Raw genomic sequence first — 25,042 nt, forward strand, 5'->3', positions numbered from 1 at the left:
TTGATGATGATGATGAAATGATCAAGAGTTAAATCTATGAAAATTGTAAAATATATATTATATTTTACAATTTATATATATATGTAAAATATATATTATAAAATATATATTAGTATAATACAGCTAGACGCACCAATGAGTCCATTCGCCAGGAACTACGCTTGGATGGCTTGTCTCTGGCCAATATCTGTACCCGACGGATTCTCCAGTTCTTTGGAAACGTTGCGCGTGGCAACGAGGATAGCCTGGAACGACTAGTTGTGATCGGTAGCCTGGAGGGAAAGAGAGGGAGAGGAAGATCCCCACACGATGGACCGATCAAATTAAGGCAGCAGCAGGCACCTCAGTGGTTGGAGCGCTACGTGCAGCGCAGTCAAGGGATAACTGGAGAAGAGTCATAGCTTCTGCAAGGGTCACAACCCTCAGCAATGAGGATTAAGACGGAGAAGAAGTGTGTATATTAGGTTAAAATGGATAAAAACAATAAAAAACGTATGTAAAAACAACTCCACCGACAAGATACACAAGGTGGCTTGGTGAGTCTCTGCAAAAAGATATTTTAAAAATGTTTTATATTTTTTCTTTAAAATAAATGTATACAATTTATGCAAATAAATAAATAAAAAGTTTCAAATATGATTGACGTACAACGCCGTTTGCAAAATTTATAACACCTTCCGATAGGGTGACTAATTTTGTGACAAAATTTTCAAACCTTACATAAATGTACACATATCGCTCACTCCTTTCAACAAGGTCATATATCAACAATAGTAAATTTTCCGTTGTACATGTTTTCGGAATGCCCAGAAAATGTACAACATCCCAGCAAAAGCGGCATATTTTTAACTTAATATTTACCCGCTACAGGGCAGAAAGTGTTGTATTTGCATTTTGAAGAAAAGGTATTGTTTAATTATTTTTTTTAATAAACTAAATATTTTTCAAATGGAGAAAAAACCTTCAGGTTTTACCTAAAAAGATCTGTTGCACAGTAAATAGTTCAGTAAGTGGCTTAATATTTATTTTTAATACATTTTATTATATTTTAAAACTTTAAAAACAATCTCCTGAAAAATCAAGTTTTTTGATTTATGACATTGTTAAAAGAAGTGAGCGATATACAAGGCCTACACTGTGTTCTTGCATTTCGAAAGCGGCCACATCCGCAATTCGGGCATTTCAAGCGTCAGCGGGTTGTGGATGTGGCCGATTTTGAAGGACACACATCGTTAATATACCAAATACCACAGTTGCACTTAAAACGAAGAATACAATTAATTTCTAATACCTTTTGGTTATACATATTAAATATTGTCTTTAAGAAATAGTCTTTCCATATTAAAAAAAAAAATACTAACTAGCTAACCATCACGCTGCTTCACCGCTGGGGTAGGCAGTGAGCCAGACAATCTCAGAGCCTTTTCAAACAATCTTCGCCTCTTCCACATTCACGCGTCTCTTCATACATGCCTGCGATCATTCCGACTCTCGACCTGACCACGCCCAAGTATTTGAAATACTTGACTGTGCCAAGTTTTTCTCGGTCTTCCCCTGCGCCTATTTCTAACTACATTCGCATCGTAAATTTGTTTTACCATTCTTTCTTCACTCATTCCATTCACATGCCAAAATCATCTTAACACGCATATCACCACACACACTAATTAGGGTCGGAGCCAGGACTCCACTGTGCACTGCCATTTACTGATCATGCCAAGTCTTCCCCTGCTCCTATTTCTACTACATCTGCCTCTTAACCGGTTAACTGCCAAAAGCATTTTAAGACGCATAATTTTCTGTGAACAGAGCGCCGCTCATACAAAAATTACGCCTTAAGACGCGTCGTTTTAAATGGGCTTTTAATAAAGAAAATTAACTATTTAAAATGTACAAATATATTGAACGCATAGTGACATCTATTGAGAATATCTTTGCATACTTAGAATTGAAACAGAATTTGTTTTTACCACTTTAAACGTAAATTAAAGAGAGCTTTGTCGTCGGAACAACTGATGGCGCTCAGGGTTGTCCAATAATCCCCGAGTTGCCGTCACTGCCGAATCTGACGACAGTGAATTTAGTGTCAATTCTGATGATTTTCAATTTTTTTAAATGATAGTGTGTGTGTGTGTGTATACTTTTAATATTAATCTAACATAAAGATTTTTGTCCGCCTCCGTAGTGTAATGGTCAGCACGCTCGGCTACCGTTCTGGAGGTCCCGGGTTCGATTCCCAAGGGGGGTAAAATAAATATAAGTGATTTTTTCACTGTCATATTTATTCAATACTACCCTGGACTGGTACCTGAAGCGGAGGGCTGATCACCTTTCCTTCATGTGTAAACGATCAAGATAACACTGCGTTTATATGACGCAGTGCCCTATTTACTTTTGACATATTATTTAGTTTTCATATTTTCTATGAGAAATTTTGTGACAAAAAACACTGCACCATGAACAATTAATTTTATGATTATGAATAAATGACTGCACGACTGGCGCGCTCTTCATTTATTTGGTAAGTTTTATGAATAAACGTTATCACACATTCAATAACGATATGTTTATAAGATTTTTGTGGTAAAATTCGCAGCGCGCTGGGTACGGCCATTCATGTACCTGCCGGCAGTTAACCGGTTAAATTTGTTTAACCGTTCTTTCATCACTCATTCGAGTCATATATCCAAATCATCTCAATACACCTTTCTTAATTTTATTGATAATGTATATCTTTTTTTTTTATTGTATTAAGTCCGCCTCTGTAGCACAGCGGTCAGCGCGCTCGGCTAATGTGCTGGTGGTACTGGGTTCCATTCAAGATATTATCTTTGATATTATCCTAGATTGAGACCCGAAGCGTAATCCGCTGATCGCCTTGCTTTCATGTAGTTTACGTTCAACGTAACATTGCACCGATTTTATGCAGTGCCCTATGCACCATTGGATGATGACAAGGGTAAGAAGGGGGAGATTGTAATAAAAATGAAAAATTCTAAGAAAATATGTGTTAAAATAAGTAAAAAGATATGAAGGAATTGATGTCATATAATCACCGTATTTTATGGACTATAAAATGTTATTTTTTTCTTTGGAAAAAAGCCTTTAAAATTCACAGTCCGTAAAATATGGCAACGACCAATAAAAATTTGCATTGATTTGATGCAGTTCCCTATGCACCATTGGGTGCGGGCGAGGGTAAGAAGAATAAGAATGAAATCAATATTTAAAACTTAAATAGTGGGAAATTAAAACTAAAGCAATATATATATATATATATATATATATATATATATATATGGTGTTAAAAGTATTCCATATATCATAATAATTTTTCATAACACAAGTGACAATAATTGGCACATGGATTTTAAGATACATACCAAGGGACATCCAAACTGGTATCAGAGTTTTTGTGCTACCAGAGGACTTCTCATCCATCCCAAATGTTACCAGAGAACATTAGAAAACGATAATTGTGTTACCGGAACACATCTCATCTGTTTCCTCTAATGTGCTACCAGAGGGCATCCCGTCTGGTACGAAAAATGTTCTCAACTGTTACCAAATGACAAACGTTACCAGAGGACATTGGAAATCAATAATTGTGTTACCAGAACACATCTCATCCGTTACCAAAATACTCTCATGTGCTACCAGAGGGCATCCCGTCTGGTATGAAAAATGTTCTCAACTGTTACCAAATGACAAATATTATCAGAGGATACTGAAAAACAATAATTGTGTTACCAGAACACATCTCATCCATTACTGAAACACTCCCAAGTCACATAAGCTACCAGAGGCATCCCGTCTGGTACGAAAAATGTTCTCAACTGTTACCCAATGACAAATGTTACCGGGGAACATCACGCCAATTATGTTACCAGAGGACGTACCATCTAATATCAAAGGACGGCATAGAAAAAAATGGGTGAATGCAATCAAATTTGAAAATTACATCAATATTAACAACTTTTTTTGTTTTAAATGCAGTAAAAGCTTGTTGACTAGAATTTTGATAAAGTGGAAAATATATTGCAAAATTTTGGACCCTCCGAAAAACGCATTTGTACAAAAATTTCTAATTTTCAATGAGGAATTGTGACCAATTGTGTTGGTTTACGTGAATGATCAAGTTATTTCACCGATAATGGGTTAGTGATATAATTAAAATACTGTTTTTGGTCCCTAAAATTCCGAATTAACAAGCTTTTGCTGCACACAAAAAACCGTACATGATTTGATAACATTCTTTAGTCTCTGCAACCAACTTCATCATCAGGTACTCTTGTCATCCAACCATACTGTCCAAGCTGACTTTCCTCAAATTCCCGTTGTTATTGACTATCTTCCGTTCGCTGATGACGTTCAGGGTATCTCCGCTGCTGTCGGAGACCGGAGGCCAGTCGGGCTGGTTCTCCAGCTCCTTCTCCACGGCCCTATGAGAAAATCTCTGCGCTGAGTGCTCCTGCAGCGATCGGGGAACCATCTTCTTGGCTTGGAGCAGGTATTGCACGATGAACTTCTCCGCAAAGAGGCAAATCGCGAAGTTAACGACAGCAAGACCAAGGATGATGAATCGGAACTGGAAGTCCGGAGGCATCATGAGCTCCAGGAGATCGCTCAGCCAGTCTGCAGGGTATACTACGATGTACACACCCAAGACCGTCATGATGAACAAACTAAATATAAACACGTAATTGGTGAATATGGATTTCCTGTACGGGGCGCCTTGAGAAAAGACGATAGCCAGTCCTATGTATTGGAACATGGATAGCGTGAATATGGCGTAGTTCTCGTGGCATTTGTATTCTTCGGCTCCTTCGTACTGGTGTGGAACATACCACGAGTATGTTGTAAGGATGGTGAAGCTCGCTACCTGGAAGCCAGTCAAGATGACCAGCTGTAGGACCAACGACACAAGTGGTACAAAGCCGAGAAGAGACATTCCCGGCGGAATCTTACAGAGGCTGCCCGGAAAAGCGTGCGTCTTGCCGAAAGAAAACATAAAATGGATGCTGAGCAGGATGTCAACGTAGAGAAACTGGAAGTCCGTCAGGTTGGAGTCGAAGTAGTACAGGAAGGCCACGCTGACAAACTGGGCCAGGGAGTAGGCCACCATGAACTTGAACATGCCGAAGGAGGTGGTGAGGGCGGCGCGGCCCTCGCGGATGACGAGAGGCACGCAGCCCACGTGGCCTTCGCGAGAGGTGAAGGGGGAAGCCACGCTGCTCTCCTCGCCCGACACGGAGATCCCGGCGTGGGCGGCCTTCAGCGCGCCGCAGTCGTTGGCACCGTCACCGCACATAGCTGCAAGAGAGGAATGAAAATGGTATATTTAATATACAATACAACATTATGAGTGCACTCAAATACTTATTACATATATCTGGATTATCTCCTATTATAAGAGTTATTTTTCATATTGTTTTTTGACATTCAATATTTTAAACAACAATAAAATATGTTTTTTATCTGATTCTAATAAAAACCGCCCAAAACTGGCAGAAAAAGGATCACTTCATAGTCACAAATACCAAAAAATTGTTTTAGTATATCTTTAAAGCTATCTGCTGAACTGGAAAGTAAATGCAACATAAAAAAATTAACACGTGTCGTAAGAAAACGTCTTCAAAAATCTAGATTACTAGTCTGCAAAGCAAGGAAGAAACTATGATCAGTTTCATTCAAATCACGTTTTTTTGCATTTTAATATAAAATGATGAAGGTTTAAATAAAAAGCACCAAAAGTTGCAGTTTTTCACTGATTAAAATAACTGGAGTGCAATGTTTCATATATAAAACTGACCTGACCTGAGAGTTTTTGAATAAACCACGCATAGGTTGACAGTAGTAAAATCCATCAAAATACGATACAATCCGAAAAGATTGCAAGAATTCCAAGAGTCTCAGTATTTAAAGACATAAACCAATTCTGTAGGGGGTGCTTAATACATTTGGCCAAGGCTGTATATAGTTATATCGGAAAATAGATTATAATGGGGAAGGAGATGTCATCTGTTGCTGCAGACCAATTCGCAGGATTGAGACCAGAGAGACATATATAGAAGTTCCAAGAATTTGAATAGTGTGGTTGTCAATCATAGGTAGAACTAGTGAGACCCTTACCGACGTAGTAGCCCATGCCTTGCAGGTCCATGACCAGCTGCTGCTTCTGGTCGGAAGTCATGCGCGCGAACACGGCGCCCGCAGCCAGCACGCGCGGCACCAGCCCCGGGTGGTGCTCCCGCAGGGCGGCCCACGTGGCGCCCGACAGCGCCAGGCGCGCGCGCCCCCCGCGCAGCGAGCCCTGCGAGGAGTGGGCCGACGGGGGCCACGAGGCGCCCGCCGCGTCGCCAGACTGGGGGGGAGAGAAAGGATGATCAATTAGACACAAAAAATCTCTTTGAAAGGTGTCTCACCATGATATGAGACATGTCGCTCACTCCTTTCAACAACGTCATATATCAAAAATCGTCAATTTTCAGTAGTGCATGTTTTCGGAATGCCCAGAAAATGTACTATATCCCAGCAAAAGTCGACTATCACTTCAGAGTAATTGTCCTTGTCTTGGGCAGCTCTAAATAATGCCTTGATGGTCCAATATCGTATATTCTGGAACCAGGAGATGTGTCTTCTGCCCACACCTCGTCGAACCTCTATTTTGCCTTTTATGATTAGGTGCAATAGCTCGTACTTGTCTCCTCTCAGCACATGCCCCAGATAGGACACCTTCTGGACCTTGATATCAGTCAGCAACTGTCTCCCTGCTCTTGCTCTTCGGAGTACATTCGCATTGCCGACCGTATTGGTCCATGGAATACATAGCATTCTATAATACCTCTAATCGGTTCATAGTGCTGATCTTGAGGGTCTACGATAAGCAAAAGGCAAAATAGAAGGCCAACGAGTTGTGGGCAGAAGGCAGATTTCCTGGCTCCATAATATCGCTCACTCCTTTCAAGAACGTCATAAATCAAAAATTGTCAATTTTCAGTTGTGCATGGTTTCGGAATGCCCAGAAAATGTACTATATCCCGGCAAAGGAGGCATATTTTTAACTTAATATTTACTCGCTACAGGCAAAAAGTGTTGTTTTTGCATTTTGAAGAAAATGTATTGTTTAATTATTTCTTTAAATATTTTTCAAATGGAGAAAAAACCTTCAGTTTTACCTAAAAAGATCTGTTGCACAGTAAAAGGTTCAATAAGTGGCTTGATATTTATTTTTAATACATTGTATTATATTTTTAAACTTTAAAAACGATCTCCTGAGAAATCGAGCTTTTTGATTTATGACATTCTTGAAAGGAGTGAGCGATATGTGAGATTGGACGGAATGAGATTGGACAAATGTTTGCAAAGACAGAGTGGTGTGGCATTTGATTCTCTCTGCCTACCCCTGGGATGGTTAGTTAGTTAGTTAGGACGGGGATCAGGACTATCGAGGCGCTGTTTAGAGATGCCCAAGACAAGGACAATTATTCTCAAGTGATCACATCAGGAGGACTTGACATGACACGCACAGAAGAAGATAAGAAATAAACAGATTATATACGCGTGAATGCAAATCTCCTGGCACACTCTGGACACAATGGTTCTTTGTTTCAATTTCAATTTATTTATTTTCAATTAACATATACATTACAAAGTAAAAAATTTAAAGCGTATACATTAAAAATAAGTAAAATCGAAAATATGCAAGAACTATTGATAAAAGTGTAGAAGAATCCCGCTTTGGAAAACTCCTTCCGACACATGGACCAGATCTATATCCAATGAGATATTGTTCAACATAGCGGTAGCTCTTCCTACAGGCATAACCATCGGCAGGTTGGTCCTGTGTATAGGAATGGGAAACAATCTATGCCGACGCTGTCTTAGGTAACTATCGGGAACATACAGACCAATCCGGATAATTTCAGGATTATCCATCATACCGTGCAACAATGGATAAAAATGCGTAATCAAATACACATTCCTTCTAGTTTCTAAACTATTGTAGCCAAGCATACCCTGGAGAAACTGGGTCGGGTAGAGCCGAGGATAATAGCCGTACTCTCTCATGTAGAGATACCTCAGAAACTTCTTTTGAACTCTCTCTACCATAAGAGAGTACTTAAGCTCGTGTGGCCGCCAAATCATCGAGCCACTCTTGAGTCTACTTCGCACCAAGGAGTTATAAAGAGTTCTCAGCACGCAGGAACGTCGGTTGTTATATCGTTTGCAAACGGATCAAGTTTTTCCTCCTACAGCCGCTATGGCGGCTCGGGGGGGGAGTGGAAGTGTCGAGTGTGCTCACCCCGGGCAGGTTGACGAGCGTGTGCGTGTAGAGCAGGCGCGGGGGCGCGCCCTTGTGCTCCGAGGGCACCGCCTCGCACATCACCAGCCGCTCCCCCGGCTGCAGGATGCCGCACTCCGTGGCCACGGACACCGCCGTATCCAAATTGTCACCTACAAGCATATTTTTTATTATTTTTTTATTTCTTTAGATAGCTTATATTACATTTAATACAAACTATTTTTTATACTTAATTTACATCATATATATATTTACATTTTTTTACAGTAAACAAAACATTTATTTTTAAATTCTTTCAGACTCTTATTGAATTGTAGTTATTTTCAATTATTGTGTTAATTAGTTATTTTAACACAACATTTTGGACAACTCAAAACGTTGAGGCCAGTGAAGCTTTTTCATAGTTATTTTCAATTATTATAGTTATTTTTTTCACAACATTTTGGGACCAACAACTCGAAATGTTGTGAACAAAATAAGCTTCTTCATATGACCCAGAATTGTTGTTATTTTCCATAATAACAGTTATTTTTTTTTACAACATTTTGGGACCAACAACTCAAAATGTTGAGAACAAAATAAGCTTCTTCGTGTCACCCAGAAATGTTGTTATTTTCAATAATTAGTTATTTTTTTCCCAGCATTTTGGGCCCAACAACTCAAAATGTTGTGAACAAAATAAGCTTCTTCATGTGACTTAGAATTATTGTTATTTTCAATTATTACACTTATTTTGTTCACAACATTTTAGGCCCGACAACTTAAAAGGTTGAGCCCAGTGACACTTCTTCTTGTGAGCCGGAATTGCAGTTATTTTCAAATATTACAGTTATTTTTTTCACAACATTCTGGGCCCTAAATGTTGTGAACGAAATAAGCTTCTTCTAGTGAGGCAGAATTGTGGTTATCAGCCCTCACCGGTGATCATGACGACCTTGATGTCGGCGCGCACCAGCTCGGCGACGACGGGCAGCGTCTGCGGCTTGAGGCGGTTTTCCAGCACGACGAGGCCCAGGAAGGCGAGCTGGCGCTCGGCCCGCTCGCGGGGCACGCGCTGCACGCCCAGGATGCCGTCCTCGCTCAGCGCGCGCCAGCCCACGCCCAGCACGCGGTAGCCCTGCTGCGTGTAGTGACGCAGCGACGCCTTCAGGTTGCCCGGCACTAAGGGCCAGAGAGAGACAGACTGTTAACACGATGACTGCCAGTGTCGACCGTAAAGTCAATACAGTGAAACCTCTATCAACGTTTTTAAACGGACCTATTAAAATAAACTATGAATGCGGGATTGAGTTTATAGACAAGAAGATACGATGGAGTAAAGATGCTGTCAATAAAATAAATAAAAAATTATAAGAATAACCATTGGTTGGTTAAAATTCTAAGAATACATATTTTATATGTAAACAAATTAGTTATCGCCATTGCCAAAAGTGCCATGTCTTCTTCTTCTTCTTCTTTCCATGTTCGCTCCCTAGGTGGAGCATATGGCCAACACGAGACGTCTCCAAGTCACTCTGTCACGCGCCATCTCCTTAGCTTCCTCCCAGGTAAATCAGGCGTCTCGAAGTTACGCTGAGTATAGTCGGTGAATGGTCGTCAGCGGCCTTCCGAGGCGCCGGAATCCTCGGGGTTGGAAGAAGAGACATGAGAAGATATAAAAACCAAGTGTCGTCTCTTTAATGCCTGCATCCTAACAGTGTTGCTGTACGGATGTGAGTCGTGGCACCTCACCAAAGCTCAAAGCAATAAACTAGCATGTTTTGAACATGTATCTGAGGCGAATACTGGGTATAAAGTGGTATGACTTGGTCAGGAATGACGATGTGAGGAGAAGAACTCAACAGTCCCTCATACTGGAAGTCCTGAAGAGGAGAAGGTGGACATGGTTGGGACATGTCCTTAGAATGCCACCTGAGTGCATCGACCCCTCATGTGCCATGTCTAAGCTAGACAAAATCTGGAAAGACCGGGGTATGAGTAACAACACCAAAATAAATCCTGTCAGCAGTTTGTTCCACTCCATTTTTCTCTATGCTGCTGAAACATGGACCATAAAAGCAGCAGAAAGGAGAAAAATTTACGCTTTCGAAATGTGGTGTTGGAGGCACATGCTCCGAATCCCATGGACAGCTAGACGCACCAACGAGTCCATTCACCAGGAGCTACACATGGATGGCTTGACTCTGGCCAATGTCTGCACATAACGGATTCTTCAATTCTTTCAAAAAGGTTTCGCGAGGCAATGAGGATAGTCGGGAACGACTGGTTGTGGTCGGTAGCCTGGAGGGGAAGAGAGGGAGAGGAAGATACCCCACATGATGGACCAATCAAGTTTAGACAGCAGCAGGCACTTCGGTGGTTGGATCGCTACGTGCAGCGCAGTCAAGGGATAACTGAATAAGAGTCATTGCTTCGTCAAGGGTCACAACCTTCAGTAATGAGGACTTAGACAGAGAAGAAGAATAAAGTGACTATTCTCTGTAAATGTCTTTGCACTGTTCCGTGTCTGTCTGCTGTGCTGGTCGGGGTTGTGGGCGTCTGTGTACCGGCCAACGTCGAGTCGGAATCGGATCTAGCTGACTAATTGAACTAAATACTAATCCCTTTCACTGCCTACACTGGGGTACTTTGAGAAAATTTGGTGATGGACTTACAATCTTGTATTTATTTAGATTGGCAGTGACAGGTATATTGAAAGCTTTTAAATGTAAATTCACAGTAAAATCGGGATACAATTTTATATTGTTTCACATTTTCAATAAATTTCGCAACTTTAAAAAAAAATTGCTTAGCAAGAGCAGATCTGTCAAGAAGCCTAGATGCTTCTGTATCAGATCTGGGCATGCGGTGGGACGGCTTTCAATATACAAGAAGAATAAGTGCACTGACCTGTATCCGGCCGGCAGAGGGAGGCGATCATCTCCGGGGAGCCCTTGCAGAAGAGGCTGTAGCCGTCCGAGTGCACCGAGCGGCACACCACGCTGCAGCGCTGCAGGGCGGAGCTGAACTGGAACTGGTGGACGATGCCCCATTCCTGGCCAAACGGGTCAAACACAGATTAACTTCTATTTCTCTTTTTGACATCTCAATATACGTGAAGAAGAAATTGGAAATCTGGGCATTTACAGAGGTCTTAAATTTAGATGAACAAGAAAGATATGGCCACCATTTGTGGAATGAGGATGAGAGAGCACCATGCAAAGATAGTGTCTTTGACTTCCCCATTGGGAATGTCGTTTAGAAGAAGAAGACCTGAACCATATATTGTTTTCATATTATTTTTTGACATCTCATCAAAGATGAAGAAGAATTGGAAGTCTGGGCATTTACGGGGCTGACGACCGTCATAGGCTGGTTTAAGTGATCACATTACACACAAAACGTTCACCAACTCAACCCATTTGTTAACAACCCACACAATTCAAATTCTTGGAAGTTCTATATATATGAGCCAATTTCAAAACGTTGTTCTTGAATCATTAGAACTTCACTAGAGACATCTATTGGTGAGATGAAATTATTCTTCATCTTTGATGAGATGTACAATGTCAATACTTGGCCTTATGACATCTGTTGAAATATCTGACTAATAATTTGTAACATCACAAAGATAAATAAAAGAACAGATCCCTGATTTCTTGAGGTCGGTAATTTGTCCGCGCCATAATCATGCCCTATATCTGTATCACTCTCGACGCTAGCATCGCCAGTGGGTAAGAGTGACACACGATGCGTGCTTTGATTTATTTATGTTACGATCTTATTTGTTTATATTACGATATATTTCAAGAATAATGTGACACACGTGTATTATAGAGTACCAAAAAGGCACAATGAATCCCATTGAACGTTTTTGTTCAGGAAAATAAATCGTTTCTTAACTAAATACATGATAAAAATAATCATTTAAAAAACGGCGAAATACCGCCGCGTACGGGCGTCTCTCAGGAACAAAGTTAACGCGGTTAAAAGGTCAAAGTAAAGGCTGAGGAAGCAAGATAGTCACCTGTGCACTGACTAGAGCTCCGTCGATACTGACTGGAGGTGACTTGACTACAGTGGGCACAAGCAGGTCGAACTTGGTAGTATCTGGGACGGTGGGCTCTTCCAGAATCCAACCCGTAGATTCGAACATCTGCAAAATTACAACAACAAAAAAAATTAAAAATATATATATATTTTATTTCATTATTTTAAATTCTTTTAAACTAACTAACTAACTAACCATCACGCCGCAGGGGTAGGCAGAGAGAATAGAGCGCCACACCACTCTGTCCTTGCAAACATTCTTCGCCTCTTCCACGTTCATGCATCTCCTCATACATACCCGCCGATTGTTACGACTCCTAACCTGACCACTTTCAAGTATTTGGCATACCTGATCGTGCCATGTTTTTCTCGGTCTTCCTCTGCTTCTTTTCCCGCTAATATTCGCCTCATAAATTTGTAATGTATATAATCTAATAATTAAAAAAAAAAACAAACAAACAAACAATAGTAAAAAAAATAAAATAAAATGAAAAATTGTATTAACATGTCCGCCTCCGTAGTGTAATGGTCAGCACGCTCGGCTACCGTTCTGGAGGTCCCGGGTTCGATTCCCAAGGGGGTACAATAAATATAAGTGATTTATTCACTGTAATATTTATTCAATACTACTATGGACTGGTACCTGAAGCGGAGGGCTGATCACCTTTCCTTTACGTGTAAACGATCAAGATAACACTGCGTTTATATGACACAGTGCCCTATGCATCATTGGAGTGCGGATGGGTTTTATTATTTTATTATTACTAACATGTCAGTATTTCGGCTCAACACAGGCCATGCCTAAAGAACCGTAATACATATAGTAAATGTATATATGAAATAAATATGTATCTATGAATAGGTATATCTATGTATTTATGAAATAAAATAAATAATACAATCCTTTATATGTTGAGTATGTTAAATTAGATATTCCTCCCGTCCGACAAAGATCCATTCTAGAATCAGAAATAATGGTGGCTATTTAAATGCCATCAGACTTCTCACCTTGACATCAAGTGGATCCCCGGTCAATTCCCCATCAAGTATGGTAAGACTATGGCAGACGTTCATCCCGACTTTGAGCAAGTCCTGGTCATCCAGGGTGCTGGGGTCCTTCACGGGAGCACCCAGCATGAGCTCCGCCACCTCCCCATCACTAGAGCCCCCGTTTGAGCCTCCATCGCTGTCATACATGCTACCATCATCCGCCTCGAAGGCCGGGTTGTCCGCAGAGCTCATCATCTCTTCGGGGCTCATCATCTCAACGGGGCTCATCATCTCCTCGGGGGTCATCAGCTCCGTGGAAGATAGCAGCTTCGACTCAGGCCGGCGAATAAGGGGGACCGTGGAAGTCTTCCGGGCGGATTTGATCTTCGATTTGGACTTTTCTACCGGAACGACCCCCCACATGTCTAGACCGTCTTCCGTCAAGGTCCCTGTCTAAACGACAACGAAATCACAATACAATTTACTATAAGTTTTAAGTTTTATACTGACATTTCTTGGTGGAACTGCATTTTATAGAAAAAAATAACAACGATGTAGCTTTTTCCATATTATTTTTTGACATCTCATCAAGGATGAAGAAGAATATGAAAATCTGGGCATTTACGGGGCTGACGACCGTCATAGGCTGGTTTAAGTGATCACTTTACACACGTGTAACATTGACCAATTCTACCCATTATTGACAACCACACTGCTCAAATTCTTGGAAGTTCTATATATATGAACCTTGTTCTTGAATCACTAGAACTTCACTAAAGACATCTATTCTCTAGAGACTTATAATCCAGGATTCGGACCTCACATACCAATAGAAGAGTTTCTGCTTAGTAAAAAGCTTCTTTATATCTCACCAATAGATGTCTAGTGAAGTTCTAGTGATTTAAGAACAAGGTTTCTAAATTGGTTCATGTATATAGAACTTCCAAGAATTTGAGTAGTGTGGTTGTCAATAATGGGTAGAATTGGTGAATGTTACATGTGTGTAAAGTGATCACTTAAACCAGTCTATGACGGTCGTCAGCCCCGTAAATGCCCAGACAGACTTCCATATTCTTCTTCATCTTTGATGAGATGTCAAAAAATAATATGAAAGTGACTCCTGTAATTGGAGATAATCCAGATTTTGTGAACAAGTATTTGGACATACTCAAAATGTTGTAAATATTCTTCTTCATCTATGTCAGGAGTCTTTTATCTTTTTCTTCGTCTATGTTGAGATGTCAAAAATGTAAACATGACTTCAAAGTCGAGAAAAAGTGGAGAAAACTTAGATTTGCGAACAAGTATTTGGCCACACTCAAAATGTCATGACAGATTTTTTTATACCTTATCGAAGCAGACGCAGTTGATGCTCCCGCATACGTTGATCACCCGGGGGTTGATGCAGAAGACGTTGGCCCTCCGCAACCGCGAGATGGCGTACAGCCGGCCGACTGTCATGGCGGCGGGCAGGGCGGGCGGCACCACGATGGTCAGGATGTCCAGCGACTTGATGATAATGTCGGACACGGAGACATTGCGCCCGCTCTGTGAGAAGAGCCACATGATAAAATAGAAATAAAGAAAATGTAGGTATGTTGGTGACACATTGGTGACGACAACATGGCCGCAATCGTGTAGATACCCGCATAGTCTGGTAAGAGCATTCTAGATTCGCCTCATCTAGAAACCAATCACTGTACCTTCAAACCCTTATCCGCACCCCAATGGTGCATAGGGCACTGCATCGTATAAACGCAGTATGATCTTGATTGTTAACACACGGAGGCAAGGTGATCAGCCCTCCGCTTCAGGTACCAGTCCAGGGTAGAATTGAGTAAATGTGAGTGAAAAGATCACTTAAATTTATTTTAGCCCCCCCCCTCTGGGAATCGAACCCGGGAACTCCAGTACGGTAGCCAAGCGAACTGACCATCACACTACCGAGAATTTAATGTTATTTAAATTTTAAAGTGTAATTCTTTTTTTTTTAAATACATACTAGACAGTGTGTTATTCACCCTAGGGATGTATGTAAATATTATAAGTATCTTGGCTTGATATGAAGCATATATCGTATATCGTTTTTGTACGACAGAAGATATTTATTTGACGCCACCTGGAAATCAAACCCGGAACCATTTCGGTAGCCGAGCGTGCTGACCATTACGCTACGGAGGCGGACCACTTAAATCACATGAACTAAATTATATCATTTATTGACTCAGCATCAACTTTGTGGAATGACATTTTGATTTTTTTTAAATTAAACACTTGTATAGTATCATTGCCACAAAAAACACGCTTAGAGTGTCAGAAATGAAGACTCTGAGAAGCATAACAGGCAAGAGTCTTCGAGATAGACTGAGAAATGCCAAGATCAGGGAAATATGCGAGATCGAAGATGTCGTTAGGTGGGGAAGGCAACGAAGGAGACAATGGTATGCGCATGTGAGGAGAATGGAACCATCCAGACTCCCCCACATCGCATTGTACGGCCAACCCCATGGTAGACGACTCCCGGGCAGACCACCAAAGAGATGGGCCGATAGCTGGGAATCGACGTCGCAGGAGGCTAATCCCTCTTAAAAACAGGCCGCAAGGCCTACAATAAGAAGAAGAAGATAGTATCACTTAATGAGTTTTATTTCATTGCACACGACTAGTTTCGAAAACTAATAGATGTTTTCATCTACGTGTGAAAAGTAAAACTGACATATCGCTCACTCCTTTCAACAATGTCATATTTCAAAAAACTTGATTTTTCAGGAGATCATTTAAAAATATAATAAAATGTATTCAAAATAAATATCAAGCCACTTACTGAACTTTTTACTGTGCAACAGATCTTTTAAGGTAAAACCTGAATGTTTTTTCTCCATTTGAAAAATATTAAGTATATTTAAAAAATCATTTCTTCAAAATGCAAAAACAACACTTTCTGCCCTGTAGCGGGTAAATATTAAGTTAAAAATATGCCGTTTTTGCTGGGATATAGTACATTTTATGGGCATTCCGAAAACATGCACAACTGAAAATTGACAATTTTTTATATAAGACGTTGTTGAAAGGAGTGAGCGATATAGTGAGATGAGCAGAAGATAGAAATGTGTAGAGACTGACCGTGAAAGAAGAAAACTAATCACCACTCATAATGTGACCCAAGAAGATAAAGAAGAAATATAGCAATGATTACTGTCCGCCTCCGTAGTGTAATGGTCAGCACGCTTTGCTACCGTTCTGTAGGTCCCGGGTTCGATTCCCAAGGGGGGTAAAATAAATATAAGTGATTTTTTCACTGTTATATTTATTCAATATTACCCTGGACTGGTATCTGAAGTGGAGGGCTGATCACCTTTCTTTCATGCGTAAACGATCAAGATAACACTGCGTTTATATGACGCAGTGCCCTATGCACCATTGGGGTGCGGATAAGGGTTTTATTATATTATTATTATTATGGCAATGATCTAAGTATTTCAAATACTCGGGCATGGTCAGGCCATGAGTCTTTTTTCATTTCTAACTAACTAACTAACTTACCATCACGCCGCTTCTCCGCAGGGGTAGGCAGAGAGAATAGAACACCACACCACTCTGTCTTTGCAAATATTCTTCGCCTCTTCCACGTTCATGCATCTCCTCATACATACCCGCCAATTGTTACGACTCCTAACCTGACCACTTTCAAGTATTTGGCATACCTAAATGTGCCATGTTTTTCTCGGTCTTCCTCTGCTTCTTTTCCCGCTAACATTCGCCTCATAAATTTGTTTTACCGTTCTTTCCTCACTCATTCGTTCTACATGTCCAAACCATCTCAACACACCTTTCTTAATTTTATCGATAATGCTTATCTCAGCTTTGCATTCCTTCCTTATTTCACTATTCGAACATCTATCATACATCGTTTTGTCGCACATTCTTCTGAGAGATCGCATTTCATTTCACCAAAAGACCGATTGATCAGGAACGTCCCATACCTTGAGAGCCACCGTGTAGATGAGGCCCAGCATGGAGAGGAAGGTCAGGATGATGATGAACTTGTAGGAGTCCCGGTCGAACTTGAAGTCCGCGGGGAGAGGGTACATGATGGAGCGCACCAGCTGGCCTTTGGTGGTCTGGAATCCGGTTCGAAGGACCACCGCCCTGTGGAGCCAAGTTAGAAAAACAACCATCAACAAAATGGCATGACATTAACAAGGTGAAAGTCACAATATGATTTTTTTTTTTTTTTAATATTTTTTTTTTTACATCTCATCAAAGATGAAGAAGAATAAGGAAGTCTGGGCATTACAGGGTTTACGATCGTCATAGGCAGGTTTAGGTGATCACTTTACACACAAGTAACATTCACCAATTCTACCCATTATTGACAACCACACTACATACTCAAATTCTCAGAAGTTCTATACATATGAACCAATTTTGAAACATTATTCTTGAATCACTAGAACTTCACTAGAGACATCTATTGGTGAGATGAAAAGAAGCTTTTTTGTGAACAAGTATTTGGGTATTTTCTATATATTTGAACCACACTTCTCAATTTTCGGAACCCCTAGATATACTGATCAAACTCGATCATATAAATATATTGATCAAACTCGGTTGTCAATCATGGTTAGAATTGGTGAATGTTACATTGTGTGAAGTGATCATATAAACCAGCCTATGACGGTCGTCAGCCCCGTAAATGCCCAGACTTCCATATTCTTCTTCATCTTTGATGAGATGTCAAAAAATAATAGAATTAAAGAACATTGTAGCAATCCTGTTAGTAATTATTTTTCGGAATTTGCAAATCACATAAATTAAAATTATTACACCTTGTTCCACATAAAGGCCAAATTATGAACTATTTAGAAAATTAGAAAATTAAAAAATCCAAAAAAACCTAAATTCTAATAATAACTTATTAAATAATATATTGTTTCAAAATTCTTCACCTTTGCTTTCCATTTTTTCTTTGTTTTCAAACTCCGCCCCTTGACTAATCCCCTCCCCCTAACTTTCCCCTCTCCTTATTTATGGAACAATTTTATATTTTATATATTAGTTACTATACAGACCTGAATGATGGAAGTTTATCTTCCGAAACATGTAGTCTTTAATAAAAATCAAGTGGTAATAACAAGTGTTTTCTTTAGTCATTGTAATATAAAATACAAAAAATACTTGACTATCAGAAAACAATTGGTTGCTCTTGAGGTAGTGACTGCCAGCTACCTCTCCATCTTTTCACGGGTCTGCCCGGGAGTCTACATCTTTCAGGGTTTCCTTGTAGGGCGTGGAAGTCTGTCTTCTGAAATTCTGTTGACATGCACAAATGGTTTTGATATTCCGTATTTTCCTTACTTGACGGACTCGTTGTTATAATATCTGGTCTGGATGACCTTGGTCCCGCAGTAGAGGGTGTGGCTGGAGTCCGCCTTGATGTCGTACAGCCTATTCTGAGGCGGCAGAGCCGTCTTTGTCACCGGGACCGACTCTCCTGCATAAACAGAACAAGGACCATGAGAAAACAAGAAAGATATCTCGTGACAATCAAAATGACTAATGAAAAAAAGTCACTAATGAACAAGTCCTCAGAAGAGCTGGATCACACAGAGAACTCCTGTCCAATATCAAGGTTTGGAAGATTTCCTATCTGGGTCACAGAAAAATATTACATTCTACAAATTATAATGATGGGGAAAATAGAAGGACTAGAAAGGGAACATCATGGTTTTGCAACGTTCGCAACTGGACCGGGATGAGAGGCGTGGAAGAGTTGTTCCGGACGGCGCATGACCAAGCCTTTGCCATATTTCAATTTTAAATTTAAATTTAAATTTATTTTATTTATAGTTAATATAAACATTACAAACTTAAATTTAAATCGTATACATTAACATAGATATAGGCAATATAAAATAGAAAAAAAGCAAGAATATTATTGCTTAAGGTGTAGAAGAATCCCGCTTCGGAAAACTCCTTCAGACACATGGAACAGATCAATATCCAATGAGATATCGTTCAACATAGCGGTAGCTCTTCCTACAGGCATAACCATCGGCAGGTTGGTCCTGTGTATAGAAATGTGAAACAATCTATGTCGACGCTGTCTTAGGTAACTATTGGGAACATACAGACCAATGCTCCGGATAATTTCAGGATTATCGATCATACCGCGCAACAATGGATAAAAATGCGTAATCAAATACACATTCCTTCTAGTCTCTAAACTATTGTAGCCAAGCATACCCTGAAGAAACTGGGTCGGGTAGAGGCAAGGATAATATTACTGTCTCATGTAGAGATACCTCAGAAACTTCTTTTGGACTTTCTCTACCATAAGAGAGTACTAAAGCTCGTGTGGCCCCCAAATCATGGAGCCACCCTCGAGTCTACTTCGCACCAAGAAGTTAAGAGTTCTAAGCACACGGGTTTTTTCAAAAACCCTGAGAGTACGCAGGACAAATCCTCATCATCCCTCAGGACTTCGGAGACTCTCACCCGAATGATTCCCTCATCCACTCACCGGTGAGCATGCTCTCGTTGACGATGCAGGAGCCGTGCAGCAGCGCAGCGTCCACAGGCATGGTGCAGCCGTGCGGCGGGATGAGGATCAGGTCCCCGGGCACCAGCTGCTCGCTGCCCAGCTCCGCAGCGGCCCCGCCCCGCCACACCGTCACCACCCCCCCGGCCTGCACCGTGCTGCGCAGGTTCTTCTGGTTCTGCATCATTAAAACACCAATCACGATTTAAGCAATCAAATAAGTGCCCTGTACATATATGGTTTAATTTCGAAACATTTCGAATCACTAGAATTTCACTAGAGACATCTATTGGTGAGTCAAATCAAATAAGTGCCCTGTGTTTGGATAAAGTATGTACCGTAGAACGAGGCCACTTGAACTTTGATGTGTTACTTGAGCCCAGTACAAAAAAAAACTTTAATCTGTATTTGGTCTACAATAATGAATGTGTAAGTGTCACCTATCAGGGAAACGATCAATCGTGTCGATACGTTGATTATTGTAGACCAAATTCAGATTAGATAGTAGAATTGGTGAATGTTACACGTGTGTAAAGTGATCACTTAAACCAGCCTATGACGGTCGTCAGCCCCGTAAACGCCCAGACTTCCATATTCTTCTTCATCTTGAAGAGATGTAGAGGCTTTGCGGGTTATTCATTTCACCATCGGAACATCTACAATAGGTCACCTTTCTGGTCTGCACGACGGAGGTGGTGATGCCGATGACGCTCATGACGACAATGGCGACGCAGTAGTAGTAGTAGTTCTCCGAGAGCCACACGCCCACGCTGAACACTTGGAACATGTAGAACGGGTTGAAGAACTCCAGCACGATCAGCGTCGCGATGCTCTGCACGGGCACGTCGATCTCGTTCAGTCCGTAAACCGTCCGGCTGGAAACACAACCATTATAATGATAATCCACGAGAAAAACCTCTTGTCTGGAGCATACTGTTGTACGGAAACGAAATGTGGGCTGTGAAGTGCTACAGGTACATATTAGGGATTTATTGTTCGGAACATGTAGGGAACAAGGTATCAAGCAGGGCTCCCCAGCCCAGACTCCCCAGTCTAGACGCTTAGTAAGTAACGTTGCCAAAGTGAGCCAAGTGAATAGGCCATAATAAAAGACATTCGGACTCTGTTCTGAATTTTAAATTGGTTTCCGGGTCCGAATTCCATGGACAGCTAGACGCACCAATGAGTCCATTCGCCAGGAACTACGCCTGGATGGCTTGACTCTGGCCAATATCTGTACCCAACGGATTCTCCAGTTCTTTGGACACGTTGCGCGTGGCAACGAGGATAGCCTGGAACGACTAGTTGTGATCGGTAGCCTGGAGGGAAAGAGAGGGAGAGGAAGATCCCTCACACGATGGACCAATCAAATTAAGGCAGCAGCAGGCACCTCAGTGGTTGGAGCGCTACGTGCAGCGCAGTCAAGGGATAACTGGAGAAGAGTCATTGCTTCTGCAAGGGTCACAGCCCTCAGCAATGAGGATTAAGACGGAGAAGAATTCCGGGTCAACGTTTTGAACAAAGACACTTCCCATTGTATTCTTCGACTATATACTCCAAAATCTCTCGCGAAAATTCTAAACAAAAAGAGTGTTTTTGTTTAGAATTTTCGCTCATGAATTACATGAAATTCTGATATCAAAAAATAATTTGAAAATAACTCCTGTAATTGGAGATAATCCAGATTTGTGAACAAGTATTTGGACACACTGAAAATGTTGTAAAAAAAAAGGAGCACTCACATCTTATCCTGTTGTTCCTTGGAGTGGCCTTGAACCTCGTGGAAGTCGATGCAGTTGGTGGCCTTCTCCATCCCGACCATCCGGAGAAAGCGGTTCTTCCCCTCGTCCCAGATGAAGGTGGTCTTCTTACTCTTGAATACCCTGTAGCTTGCTAATTCTGCAACACACATTGAAGAAATACATTTGTAGAAATACATTTTTTCTGGCAGAGACAACCAGACCAGCGAGGTGGATAGAAGAATAAATCTCTCTTGGGTAGCTTTTGGAAAGCTTAATTCCACATTCCGAAGCCCCATTCCCAACTCACTCAAGACAAGAGTGTTTAACCAATGCGTTCTACCCGTCCTAACCTATGGCGCGGAAACAATGACTCTGACCAAGCAATCCTCCCATAAGTTGCAAGTTGCACAGAGGAGCATGGAGCGAATTATGCTTGGAATAACATTAAGAGACAAAAAAAGGAAGGATTGGATCCGACGCCAGACACAGGTCTGTGACGTGGTAGAGCGAATTGCTTGGCTGAAGTGGAAATGGGCCGGTCACATAGCCAGAATGACCGACGACACATGGAGGAAACGCGTTTTGGTATGGAGACAGAGGAACCAGAGGCCTCAAGGACGTCCACCGATGAGATGGGTGGACGACATCAGGAAGTTTGCTGGAAGACAGTGGATGGGGACGGCGCAGGATCGGGAGGAGTGGAGGCGGAAGGGAGAGGCCTTTGTCCAGCAGTGGACCTCAACGGGCTGATATGATGATGATGAAAGTTGGAGTAAGGTCCTTAAATTATATTGCCAATACCTAAATTAACCAGCTGCCTGACATATATACAATAAAACCCATTCAGGGATCCAAAGTAAATGATCTGAGAAGGTACTTTATGGAAAGATATACAGTATATGTAATAATTAGTCATATTTTCTTATTTTGTTTTTACTTTATGTTTTATTTTCTCATTTTTTATATTTTCTCATTGGTTTATTTTAAATATGCTTCTTGTGCCTATTTATTATACCTGTTCATTGTTTTTATATTTTGCCATGTATAAGTATTAATAATAATAAAACCCTTATCCGCACCGAAATGGTGCATAGGGCACTGTGTCATATAAACGCAGTGTTATCTTGATCGTTTACACATGAAGGAAGGGTGATCAGCCCTCCGCTTCAGGTACCAGTCCATGGTAATATTGAATAAATATTACAGTGAAAAAATCACTTCTATTTATTTTACCCTCCTTGGGGATCGAACCCGGGACCTCCAGAACGGTAGCCGAGCGTGCTGACCATTTTACTACGGAGGCGGACTGTATTGAATTAGTATTAGTTTTGGTTATTTCAAAAAAATCTTTTTTGTTCCTTTATTATTTGTGTTCCAGTCTTGTTAACCTTAATCCCATGTCCCAAAATGAGAAATACAAATTACTCATCGGGAATATTGCATGTATATATATGACTTATGTATGTAATATGTTTTGAAATAAATAAATAAATTTGAATACCAACCTTTAAAAGATCCGTCTTCTAAATATACCCTGACGGATGGGACACCACTGCGAGGGTCCCCCTCAGCACCATCGTAACTTACATTCTGGTAACTAAATCTTTGTTCGTCACTGCAACAAAATGTAACATACCATTAACACATAGCCGGGAGCCGTCCAAATGTTTCTTTTTCTTGGCCTTGTGGCCTGTTTTTAAGAGGGATTAGCTTTCTGCGATGTGGATTCCCAGCTGTCAATTCAATTCAATTTTATTTATTTATTTATAATTAACATACACATTACAAACTTTAATTTAAATCGTATACATTAACAAAAATAGAAAACAAGCAAGAATACTATTGCTAAAGGTGTAGAAGAATCCCGCTTCGGAAAACTCCTTCAGACACATGGAACAGATCAATATCCAATGAGAAATTGTTCAACATAGCGGTAGCTCTTCCTACAGGCATAACTGTGTATAGGAATGTGAAACAATCTATGTCGAAGCTGTCTTAGGTAACTATCGAGAACATACAGACCAATGCTCTGGATAATTTCAGGATTATCGATCATACCGCGCAACAATCGATAAAAATGCGTATTCAAATACACATTCTTTCTAATCTCTAAACGATTGTAGCCAAGCATACCCTGGAGAAACTGGGTCGGGTAGAGCCAAGGTAATAGTCGTACTCTCTCATATAGAGATACTTCAGAAACTTCTCCATCTCTCTGCCTGGGAATCATCTACCTTAGAGATGGCCGCGCAGTGCAATGTAGGGGAGTCTGGATGGTTCCATTCTCCTCCCACGCACATACCATTGTCTTCTTCGTTGCCTTCCCCACCTAACGACACGTTCGATCTAGCATATATCCCTTATCCTGGTGTTCCTTATTCTATCTCGTAGACTCTTGCCAGATGTGCACCTTAGAGTCTTCGTTTCTGACGCTCTTAGCGCGTTTTTAACCATGAATCTACGCTTCAAAACAGAGTCGATTCAATCTCAATATAGCCCAAAGTATGTTATGGTAGGGAATGACCGGAGCATTTTGTCGTAACGTAATGTCATAACATCGCTCGCGGCAAGCGCTTCGACTATGGATGGTGTTACGTGTTCGTGTTACGTTACGGGGAAACGGCTCCGGTCATTCCCTACCATTAAGCCTAGACATAAATGTTGCGTATGAATGAGGTATGTTTTGTTGAAAGTAATGTTAACTTACCTATTTACATTAATAAACTTAACATCTTTGATATGGTAAGTTCGGCATTTACTTTGGTATGTTTCCTGCAACAAATTATAAATGAAATTACAATGTGCGATTGCATTGCTTAGAAACAATTCTCCTTTAGGCTGAGCTGGACTTGACATCACATTACTTACACAAATGAGCTAGACTCAACATGGTACTCGTTACACACAATTCTATGTCGAGCTGGACTCAGCATGACACTGCTTAAACACATTTGTACGTCGAGCTGGACTTAACATCACATTGCTTACACTCACTTCTACGTCGAGCTGAAATGAACATCATAATGCTTACACACATTTCTATATCGTGCTGGACTAAACACCACATTGCTTATACTCACTTCCTGTCGAGCTGGACTCAATATGTCAATGCTTACACACATTCCTACATCGTGCTGGACTAGACACTACATTGCTTACACACATTCCTACATCGTCCTGGACTAGACACTACATTGCTTACACACATTCCTACATCGTCCTGGACTAGACACTACATTGCTTACACACATTCCTACATCGTGCTGGACTAGACACCACATTGCTTACACACATTCCTACATCGTGCTGGACTAGACACTACATTGCTTACACACATTCCTACATCATGTTAGACTAGACTTGACACACTGCTTACACACATTCCTACATCATGCTGGACTAGACACTACATTGCCTACACACATTCCTACATCG

General features: G+C 40.9%; 1 protein-coding gene across 4 annotated transcripts in view; it reads right to left on the reverse strand.

Annotated features, from left to right (window-relative positions):
* Positions 1-451: 451 nt before the first annotated feature.
* Positions 452-25,042, reverse strand: part of LOC148312760 (polyamine-transporting ATPase 13A3-like) — a 68,623-nt gene continuing 44,032 nt past the window's right edge. For all 4 annotated transcript variants that reach the window (XM_088274132.1, XM_088274106.1, XM_088274114.1 and 1 more), the window contains exons 4-18: positions 24,315-24,379; positions 23,113-23,222; positions 21,608-21,764; positions 20,536-20,740; positions 19,848-20,043; positions 18,683-18,818; positions 17,308-17,473; positions 14,672-14,872; positions 13,343-13,777; positions 12,312-12,440; positions 11,195-11,339; positions 9,224-9,466; positions 8,306-8,457; positions 6,133-6,364; positions 452-5,313 (exon numbers count right to left, since the gene is read on the reverse strand). In XM_088274132.1, coding sequence (XP_088130258.1) covers positions 4,295-5,313; positions 6,133-6,364; positions 8,306-8,457; positions 9,224-9,466; positions 11,195-11,339; positions 12,312-12,440; positions 13,343-13,777; positions 14,672-14,872; positions 17,308-17,473; positions 18,683-18,818; positions 19,848-20,043; positions 20,536-20,740; positions 21,608-21,764; positions 23,113-23,222; positions 24,315-24,379 — 3,591 coding nt within the window. In that variant the 3' untranslated portion in view covers positions 452-4,294. The remainder of the gene's footprint in view (positions 5,314-6,132; positions 6,365-8,305; positions 8,458-9,223; positions 9,467-11,194; positions 11,340-12,311; positions 12,441-13,342; positions 13,778-14,671; positions 14,873-17,307; positions 17,474-18,682; positions 18,819-19,847; positions 20,044-20,535; positions 20,741-21,607; positions 21,765-23,112; positions 23,223-24,314; positions 24,380-25,042) is intronic.

Source organism: Brachycentrus maculatus, unplaced genomic scaffold, assembly GCF_059751285.1.
Source record: "Brachycentrus maculatus isolate JH-2025_06_01 unplaced genomic scaffold, ASM5975128v1 h1tg000033l, whole genome shotgun sequence".
Classification (NCBI taxonomy): Eukaryota; Metazoa; Arthropoda; class Insecta; order Trichoptera; family Brachycentridae; genus Brachycentrus; species Brachycentrus maculatus.